The 16824-nt window shown below is 45.1% G+C and overlaps 1 protein-coding gene across 1 annotated transcript in view; it reads right to left on the minus strand.

The window, feature by feature from the left end:
- LOC126355751 (mitogen-activated protein kinase kinase kinase 11-like) overlaps window positions 1–16824 on the minus strand; it is a 403455-nt gene that overhangs the window by 21152 nt on the left and 365479 nt on the right. The window contains exons 6-7 of the mRNA XM_050006141.1: window positions 4599–4647; window positions 757–936 (exon numbers count right to left, since the gene is read on the minus strand). Of these exons, the coding sequence (XP_049862098.1) occupies window positions 757–936; window positions 4599–4647 (229 nt within the window). The remainder of the gene's footprint in view (window positions 1–756; window positions 937–4598; window positions 4648–16824) is intronic.

Here is a 16824-nt window from a genome sequence, read left to right on the forward strand (position 1 = left end):
AACTCCGTTAAGCATTTATTAAATCTACGTTCAATTGTACGTTAACAGTCACTGTAGATTCTGCCCTGATCATTGCCGTCGAAGATACGTGTGAGAGAACAGTTTTGCTTTTTTTACGTGCTGCACTATACGCTGGCAGAACGGATTGAACATACTGCGATAAAAGTGCATGTGATTCGTTACAGGGTTGTCGCATTACTTCGCGTTTTGCGGTGTACGTTTTCGTGGTTACAGATTACAGGCTAATTCAATGTTTTGAAGGTATTTTCAAAGAAATGAATGTAATTGGGGTAACAAACCAAAAACTCATAATTTCATTATTACGAGTACTCTACCGGCCGCGGTGGTCTCGCGGTTCTAGGCGCGCAGTCCGGAACCGTGCGACTGCTATGGTCGCAGGTTCGAATCCTGCCTCGGGCATGGATGTGTGTGATGTCGTTAGGTTAGTTAGGTTTAAGTAGTTCTAAGTTCTAGGGGACTAATGACCAGAGCAGTTGAGTCCCATAGTGCTCAGAGCCATTTGAACCATTTTTTTTACGAGTACTCTGTAACGAGCCATCAGGGACCACGTGCCCCCCTAATAGCAAAATACTGAGGAAATATCCGCTATCAGTTTCCAAAATTTCGTGGGATTCAGTCTTGTGCCATTGCTCACGACTGTTGTTAAAGCGTAGTAGGGAATCGGTGTGTTATCGCAGTACGGCCGCCGTCTCCACTGTGTTTCGCACTGAGGCTGAGTAGCAGGTTAGGACTTACCTGGGATCCCGCACGAGCAGCCTGCGGATGAAGTCCTGCGCCGCCTCCGACACATCCTCGAACAGCTCCTCAGGGAAGTCGAGCTGCGCGCCGGAGATGTTGCAGAAAGTCTCCTGGTCTGTTTCGCCTCCGAATGGCGAGAAGCCCGTCAGCAGTACGTAAGTCGTCACGCCTAGCGACCTGTCGGCAGACGTCATCTCATGTGGCAGACAATAGCTGCTAATCTGAACGAAAGTATCCTGGCTCAATTATGTAATGCGGAATTGACCACTAGATGTCACGAGATATGGATCCGCCAGTATTATGGGTGGTCCATTGATCATGACCGGGCCAAATATCCCACGAAATAAGCGTCAAACGGAAAAACTACAAAGAACGAAACTTGTCTAGCTTGAAGGGGGAAACCAGATGGTGCTATTGTAAGGGCCGCTAGATGGCATTGCCATGGGTCAAACGGATATCAACTGCGTTCTTTTAAAATAGGAACTCCAATTTTTTATTGCGTATTCCTGTAGTACGTAAATAAATATGAATGTTTCAGTTTGACCACTTTTTTCGCTTTGTGATAGATGGTGCTGTATTAGTCACAAACATATGGCTTACAATTTTAGACGAACAGTTGGTAACAGGTAGTTTTTTTTAAATTAAAATACTGAACGTAGGAACATTGAACATTTTATTCCGGCTGTTCCAATGTGATACATGCACTTTTTTGAACTTATCATTTCTGAGAACGCATGCTGTTACCCCTAAATACCACATTAATGTAATAAATGCTCAAAATTATGTCCACTAACGTCAGTGCATTGGGCAATACGTGTAACGACATTCCTCTCAACAGCAAGTAGTTCGTCTTCCGTAATGTTCGCACATGCATTGACTATGCGCTGACGCATGTTGTCAGGCATTGTCGGTGGATCACGGTAGCAAATACCCTTTAGCTTTCCCCACAGAAAGAAATCCGGGGACGTCGGACCCGGTGAACGTGCTTCGACGACCAATCCACCTGTCATGAAACATGCTATTCAATACCGCTTCAACCGCACGCGACCCATGTGCCGGGCTTCCATCATGTTGGAAATACATCGCCATTCTGTCATGCAGTGAAACATATTGTAGTAACATCGGTAGAACATTACGTAGGAAATCAGCATACATTGCACCATTTAGACAGCCATCGATAAAATGGGGGCCAGTTACCCTTCCTCCCATAATGCCGCACCATACATTGACCCGCCAAGGTCGCTGATGTTCCACTTGTCGCAGCCATCGTGGATTTTCCGTTGCCCAGTAGTGCATATTATGCAGGTTTACGTTATCGCTGTTCGTGAATGACGCTTCGTTGCTAAATAAAAGGCATGCAAAAGATCTGTCATCGTCCCGTAATTTCTCTTGTGCCAAGTGGCAGAACTGTACACGACGTTCAAAGTCGTCGCCATGCAATGCATAGAAATATAGAACGGGTGCAGTCGATGTTGATGTAGCATTCTCATCACCGACGTTTTTGAGATTCCCGATTCTAGCGCAATTTGTCTGCTACTGATGTGCGGATTAGTCACGACAGCAGCTAAAACACTTACTTCGGCATCATAATTTGTTGCAGGTCGTGGTTGACGTTTCACACGTGGCTGAACACTTCCTGTTTCCTTAAAAAACGTAACTATCCGGCGAACCGTCCGGACATTTGGATGATGTCGTCCAGGATACCGAGCAGCATACATAGCACACACCCGTTGGGCATTTCGATCACAATAGCCATATATCAACACGATATCGACCTTTGTGGTGGTCTCGCGGTTCTAGGCGCGCAGTCCGGAACCGTGCGACTGCTACGGTCGCAGGTTCGAATCCTGCCTCTGGCATGGATGTGTGTGATGTCCTTAGGTTGGTTACGTTTAAGTAGTTCTAAGTTCTAGGGGACTAATGACCACAGCAGTTGAGTCCCATAGTGCTCAGAGCCATTTGAACCTTTTCCGCAATTGGTGACCGGTCCATTTTAACACGGGTAATGTATCACGAAGCAAATACCATCCGTACTGGCGAAATATTACGTGATACCACGTACTTATACGTTTGTGACTATTACAGCGCCATCTATCACAAAGCGAAAAAAGTGGTCCAGCTAAAACATTCATATTTCTTTACGTACTACATGTATATGTAATAAAAAATAGAGGTTCCTATTTTTTAAAAACGCAGTTGATATCCGTTTGACCTATGGCAGCGCCATCTAGCGGGCCAACCATAGCGGAATCTTGTTTCCCTCTTCAAGCCAGACGAGTTTCGTTCTTTGTAGTTTTTTCGTCAGATGCTTATTTCGAGAGATATTTGGCCCGGTCACTATGAATGGACCACCCTGGATAAGGAAGTATGTTTTCAGCAGTAAGCAGTAAGGACAGAACGAATCCTCAGGAGAGCTCAGTGCTTTCGAATGAGGACTAATCATTGGATGTCACCTGAGTAATACATCAACATTTCCAAAGCTGCCCAAGTCGACCGTTGATGAAGTGATTGTGAAGCGGAAACGTGAAGGATCAACATCAGTGTAACCTACACTAGGCACTCCTCATGTGCTGGGGACAGCGTCCATCAAGCACTGCGGAAGGCGGTTGTAAAAAGTCGCTTCAAACCAGTGGAAGGAATCACCTGTGAGTTCCATTGTTCTACCAACGGTCCGTCTATCACAATGACTCTGCACAGGGAGTTAAAAATAATGGTGAACAGTGGTCGAGCAGCTTATCATAAGCCACACGTTTCTGTAGTCTGCGCTAAATGACGCTTGAAGTGGTGTACAGAGTAGCACCAGTGGACAGTGGATGACTAGAAACTAGTGATTTGGAGAGGTAAATTACCCAATATCCTCTGACAATCAGAAGGAAGGATTTGGGTTTTTCGAATGCCCGAAGTCGTTACCTGTCTGTCGTCAGGTGTAGCGCCAACACTGATGTGCGGACGGGGTAAATAAAATGTAAATGCCGTGTGGCTAGGGCCTCCCGTCGGGTAGACCGTTCGCCTGGTGAAAATATTTCGAGTTGACGCCACTTCGGCGACTTGCGTGTCGATGGGGATGAAATGATAATGATAAGGACAACACAACACCCAGTCCCTGAGTGGACAAAATCTCCGACCCAGCCGGGAATCGAAACCAGAGCGTTAGGCACGACATTCCTTCGCGCTGACTATGCAGCTACTAGGGCGGAAACGGACTGGGTGGTGTTAGGTATGGGGTTGTGTTTTTCGTGGTTAGGGTGTGGTCCTCTTGTTGCGCTTAAGAAAACACTACATGCGGAAGAATATGAAGACATTTTACACCATTGTGTAGTGCGTAAGGTAGGGAAACACTCCGGAGACGATGACAGCATCAGCGAGACAATGCAGCATGTCATAAAGCAGCATCTATGAGGGAATGGTTTGGGGGTCAAGAATATTACTGAAATGGTCTGGCCTTTCCAAGGTGCCGACCAGAATCCAGTGGAACACCATTGGGATGAGGTACAACGTCGACTTCGCTCCAGACCTCTGCGTCCAAAATCATTACCTTTTTCTGGTTCCTGCTCTTGAGAAAGAATGCGCTGCTGTTTCACCACAAACATTCAGATACCTTCTTGAAAGTGCCTCAAGCAGATCTGAAGTCGAAGGGTGGACACAAATCATGTTAATGTCTGCAAATTGGCGTGTGGATACTTTTGGTGAGATAGTCTCTGGCAAGTCTTGGGCTTACTGCGTTGCTTATTTTTAGCGCACAAGACGTTGAAAAGCGACACTTGCAAGAGTTTCTGTGCTGTTAACTTCAGTGCCACAGAGTACTAAACATAGAGTCTTTTTAGAGATTCGAAACTTACCACATATCCGCAGCGAGTGTGATCGGCTCATAGTGAAGGATTTCAGGAGCTGTAACAGAAGTAAAGCATTGCATCATTACTACGTGAAGCGTTGATTATCCTCATTAAATTATGCAGCTCAATTTATTTACTGAGGTATTTTCTATGACGAAGACTAGTTGCTGTGTAACATAAATTAAAGAAGCTGAATTTCTGGGCAGTATGACAGTATAAACGAATAGTAAGTAAACATCAGTTTTGCATTATTTGTGATTCAGATAGCCTTTTACAACTCGTGATATAAACGTCAATAAAAGCAAAACGAGGGTAATGGAGTGTAGTCGACTGATTTTTCTCATTATGAGAGTACTAAAGGGCGATCTGTTTTAATTGTTAAAAACCGTTCAAAAGACAAGATCGCAAAAAAATATTTAAAAAAAATTCAAGACAATACGTTTAAACAGTTTTTGCTATCATCTTCAGGTCTTAAACGTCTGTTTTGTGGCAAAAAAATATTCATTTTACGCTGCACTTGATGCACAAGATATGAAGTGGATAAAACTCACCACATTAAAATGGTTTGTCATCGCAGAGTGTAGTCGAATTAATTCAGCTGAAGCTAACGGAATGAAATTAGGAACTGAGAGCCTCAAACTAGGAGACGAGTTTTTTAATGAAATTTCAGTCGATTGATTGTATCTTTTAAAATCAATTTATTTCATTGTATTGCGATATCGCCCGCCCGGCTGGCCGTGCCGTCTAACGCACGACTCTGAGAGGAGAGTCCTCACGAGTCTGAGAGGAGTGGTCAAGCAATGGAAGATGCACCTCTCGGCTCGTATGTACTGTCGTTTCACGCCATTATGCAAGTCAGAGGGAGATATACAAAACACACACACACACACACACACACACACACGCACACATACATACATACATACATACATACACACGCACGCAGAGAGAGAGAGAGAGACAGAGAGAGAGAGAGAGAGAAAGAGAGAGAGAGTGCTCCTTAAAGATCTCAACTGTTTTTGCCTGAAAGAAAATTTGGTGTATTATGAACTTTAACTATTGACAAACGTCCGCTGCTGTAGCCGCGGGGCTCGGCTTGACCATAATGAATGTTCTGAAGTGTGGTTACGCATTGTCGTAACCAATGTTGAGATGGCTGCATGGGCAGTCTCGAAAGCCCTTAAACTATAAAAAAAAAAAACTATTGGCACTCACATTTAATCTAAACTGTAATCAGCATTACAGTTAATCCACTCGCTACTATGCTGCTTGCGACGACAGGCTTTGGTACGTTTCTTTTATATGGTTTGATAAACACACATCTTATGCTGATGCATACGCCGATTGCGCTGCTTGGCTATAGCTGCTACGCAACATCTTCCCGAAACAATCCGACAATGCTCTCCTAACGTAAAAGCTGCACGGAGGTGGGCGCATATTTCGAATGTCTCGTGAAAATCGGCGAGTCTCGCGATTTCACTTCGACTACTCCGTTGAGTTGCAATATTGTGCATACAGTCCAACAGTTGCCGCAGAGACTCCGTAACAGGCGTCCATATGCGCGCTTTCTACTCACGTTATCCCCTATCGCCGGACGTTGTGGTCTCGCGGTTCTAGGCGCTTCAGTCCGGAACCTCGCTGCTGCTACGGTATCAGGTTCGAATCCTGCCTCGGGCATGGATGTGTGATGTGCTTAGGTTAGTTAGATTTAAGTAGTTCTAAGTCTAGGGAACTGATGACCTCAGATGTTAAGTGCCATAGTGCTTCGAGCCATTTGAACCATTTTTTATCCCCTATTAGTTGGCTACGTTAATAAAAAAGCGGTCATATATATAAAGAGATTCTGTTTCCATCCCGTACATATTGAACACAGCCCATTATCAGAGGCAGATTATTGAATGGAAAACTCCACGCGCTACTTTTAAATCTGAAGAAATATACGGGAAAGTTTTTCAAGTCTTATAGAATGAGAATAAAGTTTTAATGACACACCGATTGTAATTGCACCAATGTCCAACGCCTTGACAAATGAAGAAAATTCTCTGCATCGCTAGAAGAACAGGTGTTATTTTAAGGTAAATGAAACATATTAGCTATAACTTTGAATTTCCATTATTAATTTAATTAACTCATTCATCAAACACATTTCAAATCATGACATATCCAGTTTAGTACTTTCTCGTGAAGGACTCAAATCCGTTATGTAAACTGTTATCTACACTCTCAATAAAATGCTGCGCGCAGTTGGTGATAATTCACACTATTTTGAGTGCTTTAATGACGATTCCTTTGTGACTGTTGAACTGCGAATGTTCGCAGGTGGCCTGTGTAGTCGAGTTTGACTCGCTCAGTTCTAGCATTCGCACAAAATAACATGGAACGTTCAAAATGGTTCTGAGCACTGTGGTCATCACTCCCCTAGAACTTAGAACTACTTAAACCTAACTAACCTAAGGACATCACACACACCCATGCCCGAGGCAGGATTCGAACCTGCGACCTTAGCAGTCGCGCGGTTCCGGACTGAAGCACCTAGAACCCCTCGGCCACAACGTCCAGCATGAAACGTTGACAAAACAGACAGCCAAACGTGAAAATTCGAAATACACATTTAGCTTTCGAATACAATCCAACAGTCGATTACACGAAAGTTGTGTTTATCGTTAACTTTGAAATTCTACCTGTTTGTACATTAAAACTATGCGACATACTGTCATTAAAGCTACTATCCTCACAGATCCAACAGCTGGAAAAGTCTCTCTCATTCGCCATGTACTAATGATTTCTGCCAATTTACCCATTCATTTTCACTTTTATTCCCGATCAAGGTTCGGTTTGCAATAACAGTAAATTAGGTCAGAGAGCGGGAGAAGTAGGACATCGACAGAGAGGGGGGAAGGAAATGAATATAAAGAAGGGAAGGAGGGTATGGACGAAGAGATGAGGGAGAAGTAAACAGATAGAGAGAGCTTAGGACAAGATATGTACAAGAAGTAGGAGAAGGAGGTGGGCAGAGATATGGGGGAGTAGGAGGAGATGGGCAAAGGGAGGGGGGGAGGAGGAGGAGGAGAAGGAGATTAGGGCTATATCCAATTCCCATACACATTTAGCAATTGTGAATCATTACTGAGTTCGCTAGTGGTTTCATTATTATACGCTTTTTTTATCTGTTAGTTCATTAGGAACATGTTGAGGCTGCAAGATCTGCCTTTTGCATGGCTACTCTGTTCTCCTGAAAGAAGTGGTTCAGTTATTATTTGTGCTTCAACATTGTGCAGCTACATCCATATTCTGTAAACCACTCTGAGTGAAGCACATGGCAGAGGGAAATGCCCGTAACATCCCATGTCGCAATGTAATTAGAAGACGGTGTAAGGGTTTTTATCATTTTTCTGATGAGCTAACGACTTTTGTGCCAAGCAACAATGATTTGCTGTGTATGCGCCCCACCAAAGATTCCCGTTACCTATTCACGCGTAACCAAACAGTTAGTTATTGATAAACTTTTCAGGTTGTATGGTAGTGGTGCAAGAAACGTTTTTGTTCCTGACGTTTCGTCCAGAGCCACACTGGGCAACTTCAGAGTTGCTCCTGGTTATGCTGAGTCTTGTCGACCAACTCACTGTAACCAGGAGTACCTTTGAAAATGGCCAGCGCAGCTCTGGACGTAAAGTCACGGACAAAAAGTTTCATGTACCACGACGATGCAACTCGGGGTAACTCGGGAGATTCACCAATAAGTAAGACAACAGGTCGGGAGGGCTTTCATTTAATGTACTAGTTTTTTGGCTAAACGCTGTGTGTATGTGACTGGCCTATGGCTACGATTCGATTACCTCGATGTGAGTACTATTATACAGTTTCTTTCTCAAACCAGTCTTTCCAGCTTTCGCCTTAAGCCATCAAAAAAGCAAGAGGGGAAGTTGAACACCACATTTCACTACTCCCTAAGGCGAGTCAAGTGTTTTAACCACAGTATCATCTTACTCGGTCACCTAAGTGGGAAATCTTCGAAAATCACGGCGATCGAGCTCACCTTACTATGAAAAATTTTGTCCGCTTTGAAGCTATAGCATTCTGAGTGGCAGCAGCAATCTGCGCACAGATTGTACCTCGCAAAGTGAGCGTCGAGCGAATGCTAGACGCAAGTAACGGCAAGTTAAACATCGTCGAGAGCAAGCGAAAAAGATGAACCGCGAAGTGCCTGGGTCTTTAGCAGCAAAGCGCCCTCAAATTTGCCGAACTGCCAACTTGTGGCGGTCCCATTTTTGAAACGGGCCTGTAATTAGGCGGAAGGCTGAAAATAAGGAGCGACGGCCGCAGAATTCGGGACGGTCCTGCCGCGGGGCCGCCGCCCACTGGGCTGAATCACGCCGCCCACATCAGACACCTGCTGTCCGTGCCGGGTTCACCGCCCTTCTGCTTGTGTCCCCAGCGGTTACCACTGTCTGCTATGTCACATCAAGTCTCTTGCTTACCTTTTACAAGTATGCGTAGTACTGTGAACTGCAGTGCTTTTGTCTGTTATGATATAACATTTGCTGCTGCCGGTCACCATATTTCTTTCTTTCTTTTGTGCGTTAGGCGCTTCGAGAAATAATCCTTTTATCAGGTGCCATATTTGTGTACTATGTAATTTACGATGTGTGAGCTGCTGCTTTAGTCTGATCCCTTTACTACAGTATAAACACGCACAAGATTGTAGTGGCTGAGATATACCCTGTGCAGTCATATTAATGTGACACATCTGTCTGTGGTGTGCGCACTGTAAGACCTTCAGTACACAAATCATCAGATTATTTGACTTGTCGCTCTAACGAAGTAGGCGAGTGTCAGCAATATGTTTCGTGGTCTTATCGTGGCGTGTTTATCTCCTGCCGTTAGGTCAGACGATAGAAATGCCACTTGGACACTTAGAGTAGCAGATTGACGGTGTCCAACGTTAAATAGAACTTGATTAATTTTCACACACATTTATTAAAATAATAACAAGCATAAAAATTACTTAACTTGGTTCTGGATGCTATTTACAATTGACAATCTGAAGTTCCTTTGGTACGTTAATCTTATTCTCACATATATCTCTGATACTTGACAAAAGCGTCTATACATTTATCTTCATGGCTATGTACAGGGATATGGTAATCTTATTGGGCGCAGACTGAAACTTGACTACAGACTGATACAGACAAATGTAGAACTCGTACAGACTTGTACAGACTAATGCACACTGACCAATCGGAGGTGTGTACACTTATTATAATACCTTGCGTGTTCATGTATCCCTGTGCGAGTGTGATCTGCGAGGAGAAAAGGTTCTACGTTAGCAGCAATCTCATTGACTGTGTTACATATTAATACGCGGATCGGCGGAAGCAGAATTTGGTCCGTCTCTATGGCAGCGCCATCTCGTAGTGCAGAGACGGACGAGTGCTGCGCCTGTGCTGGTGGCCTTAGTGGAGCGCGCTCTAGTGGGAAAGTTGTGTACTCGCTGACTACGCTGAACTATGTACACAACACTGTCAAAAATCTGAAGAACCACCTTTTGCAGCGTGGATTGCTGCGAGACATGCAGGAAGAGACTCAACTGATTTCTGGAAGCTATTGATGGGGGTGTGGAGCCACGCCGATTCTGATGCCGTTGTCAGCTGCGCTGGGTTCCTCGGTTGAGGATCCATGGCGCGAACAACCCAATCCAGGTGGTCCATCAGATTCTCTATTGAGTTTAAATCCGGGTAGTTTGGTGACAGGGGAGTACGGTAAATTCATCCTGGCGTTTTTCGAACCACACATGTACACTGCGAGCTTTTTGACATGCATTGTCCAGCTAGTGGATGCCATCGTTCCGAGTACATGGTCCTCAAGCATAGATGCATACTTTTATTGATCCATTGTGCCTCCCAGGGTCACGATATCACCGAGGGAATGCTACGAAAACGTTCCCCAGGCCACAACGCTTTCAGGGTGTTTGCTTTCAGGCGTTTCACGCCGTATATGCCAATGACCATCTGTCCGATGGAGCACAAAACGTTATTCATCTGAAAGGACCAGCTGTCGCTCCACAGTGGACGTCCAGCTGTGGTACTGGTGGGCAAATGCCAGCCATCGTTGTCAATGAACAGCAGTCAGATCAGTGCATGAACCAGGCGCCTGCTTGCTGAGGCCCAGAGGTAGCTAAGTTCGCCGACTGTAGTTGAGAAATTTTTGGTAGCACCTTGGTTCACCTGGACGACCAGATGCCCAACAATTGCACTACCGTTCGCCCGTTCACATGTCCGCAGCCGTCGTTCACCCCTGGTGCACTGCAGTTGCCTCAGCGCCGGTTTTGGATAGCGCCATTTTACGATGTATGATATACTGTAACCCCAGCGGCCCGTGAACAGTTTAAAAATGTCACTGTTTCGGAAGTGCTTCCACTCTTGCTCCGAAAACATGTGATCATGTCGTTTTGGACGTCAGATAAATCTCTTTGTTTCCGCATTAGACAATGTCTGCACTGTTTTCTGCGTCCCCCCGACGCTGCCAGTGCTGCCACCTGCAATCTGTAAGAGGTTATTGACGTCGAAGATGGTGTTTATATTAATGTGACCGGATCGCATATTTCCGCTCCATGTTACATCTAGGAAAAACAGGCCGATGTAGCCACAGCTGTTATACAATGCACATACGGGCTTACGTGCACACCGGAGACACACATCAGAAAAGACGAGGCACCCCTTCCGAAACGTAACATAAAATGATGAAGTCCTCCACCGATTAAATAAAAGTCACGAAACGTCTCTGTCGGAAGAACTGGTGATATGTTTATAATACAAAAAATAATATGGAGATAAAATAATCAATAAAAATTTGAAAGTGACTTAGTGAATTTCTTCACGTGCCTCGTAAGCTTTTAAATAAACGCAATCAAATACTGACACAAAGCGGCAAGGAAAGCGTTCATGAAAACAGAAATTTCCTGACCTCAAATATACATTTGAGTGTTACGAAATCTTTCCTGAAGTCTTTTCCTGGTCTGGAGTGCAGCGTTTCATGGAAGTGAAATGGAGAGGATAAAATGGTTCAAACGGCTCTGAGTACTATGGGACTCAACATCTGAGGTCATCAGTTCCCTAGAACTTTGAACTACTTACACATAACTAACATCCATGCACGAGGCAGGATTTGAACCTGCGACCGTAGCGGTCGCGCGGTTCCAGTCTGAAGAGCCTAAAACCGCTCGGCCACACGGCCGGCTGAAGATGATAAATAATTCAAACAAGAGAAGAACAAAAGTTTTCAAATGTGATGTTACAGAAGAATGCTGACGACTAACATTAAATAACTGACGACACGGTACTGATTCGAACTGGACGGAAAGAAATTTTTGGCACAACTTGACCGAAAGAAGTGAAGAAGGGCACATACTGTGGCACTAATAAAACGTCAACTTAGGGCCAGTTACTTTGTTTTTGGGTCTTGATGATGAAAGAAGCAGCTGAAGTTTGTTTGGCGAAGAATTTAATTAATAGAGACAACGGTTTCTGCTTCGACAAATCATGGTGTCCGGCACTTTTTTTTTGATAAACTTGCAAAGACGTCGCTACAGTGTAGCTCATAATGGTATGTCGATATCCCAGCATGGATCGATAGCGTATCCACAGATTCAGTTTATGCACACTTTGCACACTTGCAAAGACGTCGCTACAGTGTAGCTCATAATGGTACGTCGATATCCCAGCATGGATCGATCGCGTATCCACAGATTCAGTTTATGTACACTTTATTCAACGTCTCTGGCGCTTGTGTTCCTGTGGCCTTATTGTGGCGCGCTCCGCGGGTTTAAAAGGACGCATGAAGTGTTGTTGCGTCGGTCTGTGGAGGAAACTACCTTCACCTGATTCTTGTTGGGAAGTGACGCCAAAATGACTTGTCTTTCATAAAACTCGATGCCAGCGCGAAACTCGATAGCTGACGGCAAATGAAGTACTTTGGAGACGCCGTATTTGATTTACGTATTTTGTTGTTTTCGTATTATGATTTGCGTACTACGAGAGTATGCAGTTTCGCTTCAAGGCAATGGTTCTATAAACATTTATCGCCGACATGTCACTCTCGGTACGATTTGTTATTATTAAATGACAGTTCATGACATATCGTCGGTGAAAGCCCTCAGAACTGAAAAATAATATAATAAATTGCATGATATCGTCATAGCATAATAAATAGAGACATGCGGTTATAGAGAAGAAGGAAGTGGGTTCGTTTTCTGGTTCAAAAGGCTCTGAGCACTATGGGACTTAACATCTGAGGTCATCAGTCCTCTAGACTTTGAACTACTTAAACCTAACTAACCTAAGGACATCACACACAAGCATGCCCGAGACACGATTCGAACCTGCGGCCGAAGCAGCAACGCGGTTCTGGACGGAATTGCCTAGAACCGCTCGGCCACAACGGCCGGCTGGTTCGTGCTTGCTATATCGCCATATTTGATTTTTCACCTTCAGCCTCGGGAAATGATGCCGAGCAACTGCTTCTATAAGAGGCTGAATGATGTCTTTGATACAGATTTTTCAAAGATTCTATAGCTAAGCATATTTAATAGCTTTGTTTGATCTTCGCAGTACGTGGCTGCTATGAACTTCTGTCCAACCTCATCAATGCCATCAGGAGTCGCACTGGAGGTGCTGAATATATCCGCTACTTTCTGCAGGTCGTTTTTCATCTGTAATGCCCTGAGGAGTTTCAGTTTGCCGTAGAACAACGGAGTTCTCTCGTAGCCACTGAGGACATGTAGGAACAGAACGTAGTCTTTTGGTATTTGAGACAACTTCAAATTTCTGGAGCTGTCTTTGTCTGGCTTCAGAAGCAAAATGTTGGGGAATAATGGGGCACAAGCGATCTGAATCACAAGCAGGTCAGTGTCCTCCGCAACAACAACAACAGTATAGAGCTCTGAGCACGGTCGACAGCTGTAGAAGTAGCAGTTGCTGTAAGTATCGGCGTCCTCAACAACTTCCTTAACACTGAAGTACTCATCATCAAGCTGTGCTGTCAATAAAGGAACGCAGCACTGTTTATTTTGTTCGTTCGACAGAAACACATCTTTTGCCATGGTTACCGACCTTGTTGGCACTTGTCACATAAGGGTATCCATCAAGCACAATCGTGACCATTCTACCACACCAACACTTGATGTAATCTACATACTACACATATCAAAAAAGTTTTGAATCACATCGGTTCCCTTCAGAGGTGGTGATCCAGGCTGCTGTACACACCAGTACCTCTAACACCCAGTAGCACGCTCTCTTGCATTGATGCTTGCCTGTATTCGTCGTGGCATACTATCCACAGGTTCATTAAGGCACTGTTGGTCCATTTTGTCTCACTCCTCAACGGCGATTCGGCGTAGATCCCTCAGAGTGGTTGGTGGGTCACATCGTCCATAAACAGCCCTTTTCATTCTATCCCAGACATTTTCGATAGGGTTCATGTCTGGAGAACATGCTGACCACTCTAGTGGAGGGATGTTGTTATCCTGAAGGAGGTCATTCACAGGATGTGCGCGATGGGGGCGCGAATTGTCGCCCATAAAGACGAATGCTCGCCATGTGCTGCCGATATGGTAGCACCATCGGTCGGAGGATGGCATTCACGTATCGTACAACCGTTACGGCGCCTTCCATGACCACCAGCCCGTACGTTGTCCCCACATAATGCCACACCAAAACAGTAGGGAACCTCCAGATTGCTGCACTCGCTGGACAGTGTGTCTAAGGCGTTCAGCCTGACCGGGTTGCCTCCAAACACGTCTCCGACGATTGGCTGGTTGAAGGCATATGCGACACTCAACGGTGAAGAGACGTGATGCCAATTCTGAGCGGTCCATTCGGCATGTTGTTGGGCCCATCAAACGTCGGAAGGATCCAGGCCAGAGGAGAGTGTGTTACAGTCTGGGGAATATTTTTGTGGCATTTCCTGGGTGATCTCGTCATTCTGGGAAGCACATGGTTCAACAGAGGTGTGCATCTATCCTTGGCTGCCATGTCTTTCATGCAGTTTCTTTTTTTCTCGGCACTATGTCATCTACCAGGAGGACAATGCAACGTGTCACTCATTCGCAGTCTACACTGATCAGAGAGAAAATTATGAACACCTACTTAATAGCCGGTATGTCCATAGCACGGATAACAGCGGCGACCCGCCGTGGCATGGAAGCAATGAGACCTTCGTAGGTCGCAGGAGGGAGCTGAAACCACACCTGCACACACAAACCACCTAATTCTCGTAAATTCCGGAGAGGGGCCTATGACTCCTGACGCCACGTTCAATCACATCCCAGATGCGTTCGGTCGAGTTCAAATCTGGCGAGCTGGGGAGCCAGCACCTCATTTGTAACTCGTCACTGTGTTCCTCGTACCACTTCCTCACACTCCTGGCCTTGTGACTTCGCGCATTATCTTGTTGAAAAATGCCACTGCCGTTGAGAAACATGATCGTCTTGAAGGGGTTACATGGTCTGTAACCAGTGTACGATAGTTCATCAAGGTGCCTTGCACGAGCTCCACTGGACCCATGGATGGCCACGTGAATGTTTCCCAGAGCATCATGGAGCCAGTTTGTCTCCATCCCGCACTACAGATGTCAAGGAGCTGTTCTCCTGCAAGACGACGATTTCACTCCCATCGGGATGATGAAGAAGGTATCGGGAGTCGTTAGACTATGCAACGATCTGACATTGTGCCAATGTCCAGGACGATGGTCACGTGCCCATTTAGGTCGTATTTGCCGACGTCATGGTGTTAACATTACACTCGCATGGGTCGCCGGCTGCGGAGGCCCATCGTTAGGAGTGTTCGGTGCACTGAATGTAATTTGCGCAGCATTGAAGCCTGATGTTAATTCCAACAGAGTTCGCCACCTGTCCTGTTCTACCAGTCTGCCCAGCCTGTGACGTCCGACGTCTGTAATAATAGGTAGTCGTTCAATCTTCCGACGTCTGGTCGTGGTTTCACCTTGGTTACGCCACTTGTTGAAGACACTCATCACAGCACTCCTCGGACACCCGACAAGTCATGCAGTTTCCGAAATGATCATGCCAAGCCTCCGGGACATCACAGTCAAACACAGATAGATCGGGCGCCTTCGCTATTCTACACACAGACAGCAAGCTCACTGATACTGCACGCTCCGTGTGTATCTGACTAGCAGTCATTCCTCGCCATGTGACGCTGCTATCGCCTGGACAGGTTTATATCGGCAATAGATCGGTGGTCATAATGCTCTGGCTGATCAGTGTATGTGCGTGGTTCGAACACCACCAGAATAAATTCACCGACTTCCTTCTCCACCAGATTCCCCGGATTTAAACCGAGAACTGTGGAACCATGTCGATTGGGGTGTTCGCATCATGGATGCTCAATTCGCACCATGGATGCTCAACCGGGAAACCTAGTGCAGCTGACCACGACACTGAAGTTGGTATGGCTCAACATCCATGGCGGTAGCTTCCAGAACTTCAATGACTCTTGATATTCGCACTGCAAAAGACTGTTATTCAGGACTCGGCAGGTGGTCACTTGAACACGACAGGACCTTGTAGACAGGGGATGTGTGGCTACCTCGCATTGTAAGTAGTGCTGAATCTCTTCAGTGGACTCTTTGTGGAACGAGATTCTGCGAAAAATCCTTTCACCGTTGATGAACTTGTAGGGCATTGCGAGTCTATGTGACTCTTTAAAGGGAGGACTCGATTTCTTCTTTGTAATTTCGCAAACTGATACGCCACAACTTTTCTCCTAAAATTTTTAGCGTCAAATTGGCCAGTTCTCCGATGCTGCAGGTTTTATAATGACGAAACGATTATTCTTGAAAAGTGTGCAAAATTGCCGTTTCCTCACGTAGCTTTTCTAAATGAAAATTTAATCAAATAGAAAATATTTGTGCTCAATAGACGCAAAATTTAATGGTGTACATTTTTGTTAACCTCGACTTTTTCGATTAAAGGTTGAGTTTTGGAGGAATTTGAAAAAAAAAAGAAAAGTCCGAAATTTTGGTGGCTTTGTTTTCATCAAGACTGAAGCTCCACTCAGAAATCGGGGCAAACCTGAATTATTTCATGCCAGATGAAGCCTACCTGAGTGATTAAAACAGTTTTTAGAACTACATTAATTTTGGAAGGCAAAAATTTCATTTTCTTGGCCTATTAACCGCTGGCCTACATTTTTTACCCTGTTCCCTCCCACAC

This window comes from Schistocerca gregaria, chromosome 3 (assembly GCF_023897955.1).
Source record: "Schistocerca gregaria isolate iqSchGreg1 chromosome 3, iqSchGreg1.2, whole genome shotgun sequence".
NCBI lineage: Eukaryota > Metazoa > Arthropoda > Insecta > Orthoptera > Acrididae > Schistocerca > Schistocerca gregaria.